At 65.4% G+C, this 283-nt stretch overlaps 1 protein-coding gene across 1 annotated transcript in view; it reads left to right on the top strand.

Annotated features, from left to right (window-relative positions):
• Window positions 1–154, top strand: part of LOC104464158 (dual specificity testis-specific protein kinase 1-like) — a gene marked incomplete at its 3' end in the record, with an annotated part of 2,285 nt that extends 2,131 nt beyond the window's left edge. Inside the window, exon 7 of the mRNA XM_010076794.1 lies at window positions 65–154. Within this exon, the coding sequence (XP_010075096.1) occupies window positions 65–154 (90 nt within the window). The remainder of the gene's footprint in view (window positions 1–64) is intronic.
• Between the last annotated feature and the right edge of the window lie 129 nt (window positions 155–283).

Consider the following 283-nt stretch of genomic DNA (forward strand, 5'->3'; position numbering starts at 1 on the left):
GATCCCTCAGGCCCTGTGGTGTCCCAGGGGCCCAGCCTCGCTCTTCCTCCTTTCTCTGGCACAGAATTTTGGCCTGGACGTTGCCACGTTCCGCACCATGGTGGGAATCGACTGCCCGGCTGCCTTTCTCCAGCTGGCTTTCCACTGCTGCAGTGTGAGCCACCCATCTCAGCATGGGGGACAGGCAGGGACCTGCCTTCGTTGGGCAGGGCTCCCTGGGGTGCTGGGGCGGGGAGGGGGTGCAGAGCTTGCCGGTAACCCCTCGTGCCCACAGATGGAGCCC

The sequence above is a fragment of the Pterocles gutturalis genome, unplaced genomic scaffold, assembly GCF_000699245.1.
Source record: "Pterocles gutturalis isolate BGI_N339 unplaced genomic scaffold, ASM69924v1 scaffold4183, whole genome shotgun sequence".
Lineage (NCBI taxonomy): Eukaryota > Metazoa > Chordata > Aves > Pterocliformes > Pteroclidae > Pterocles > Pterocles gutturalis.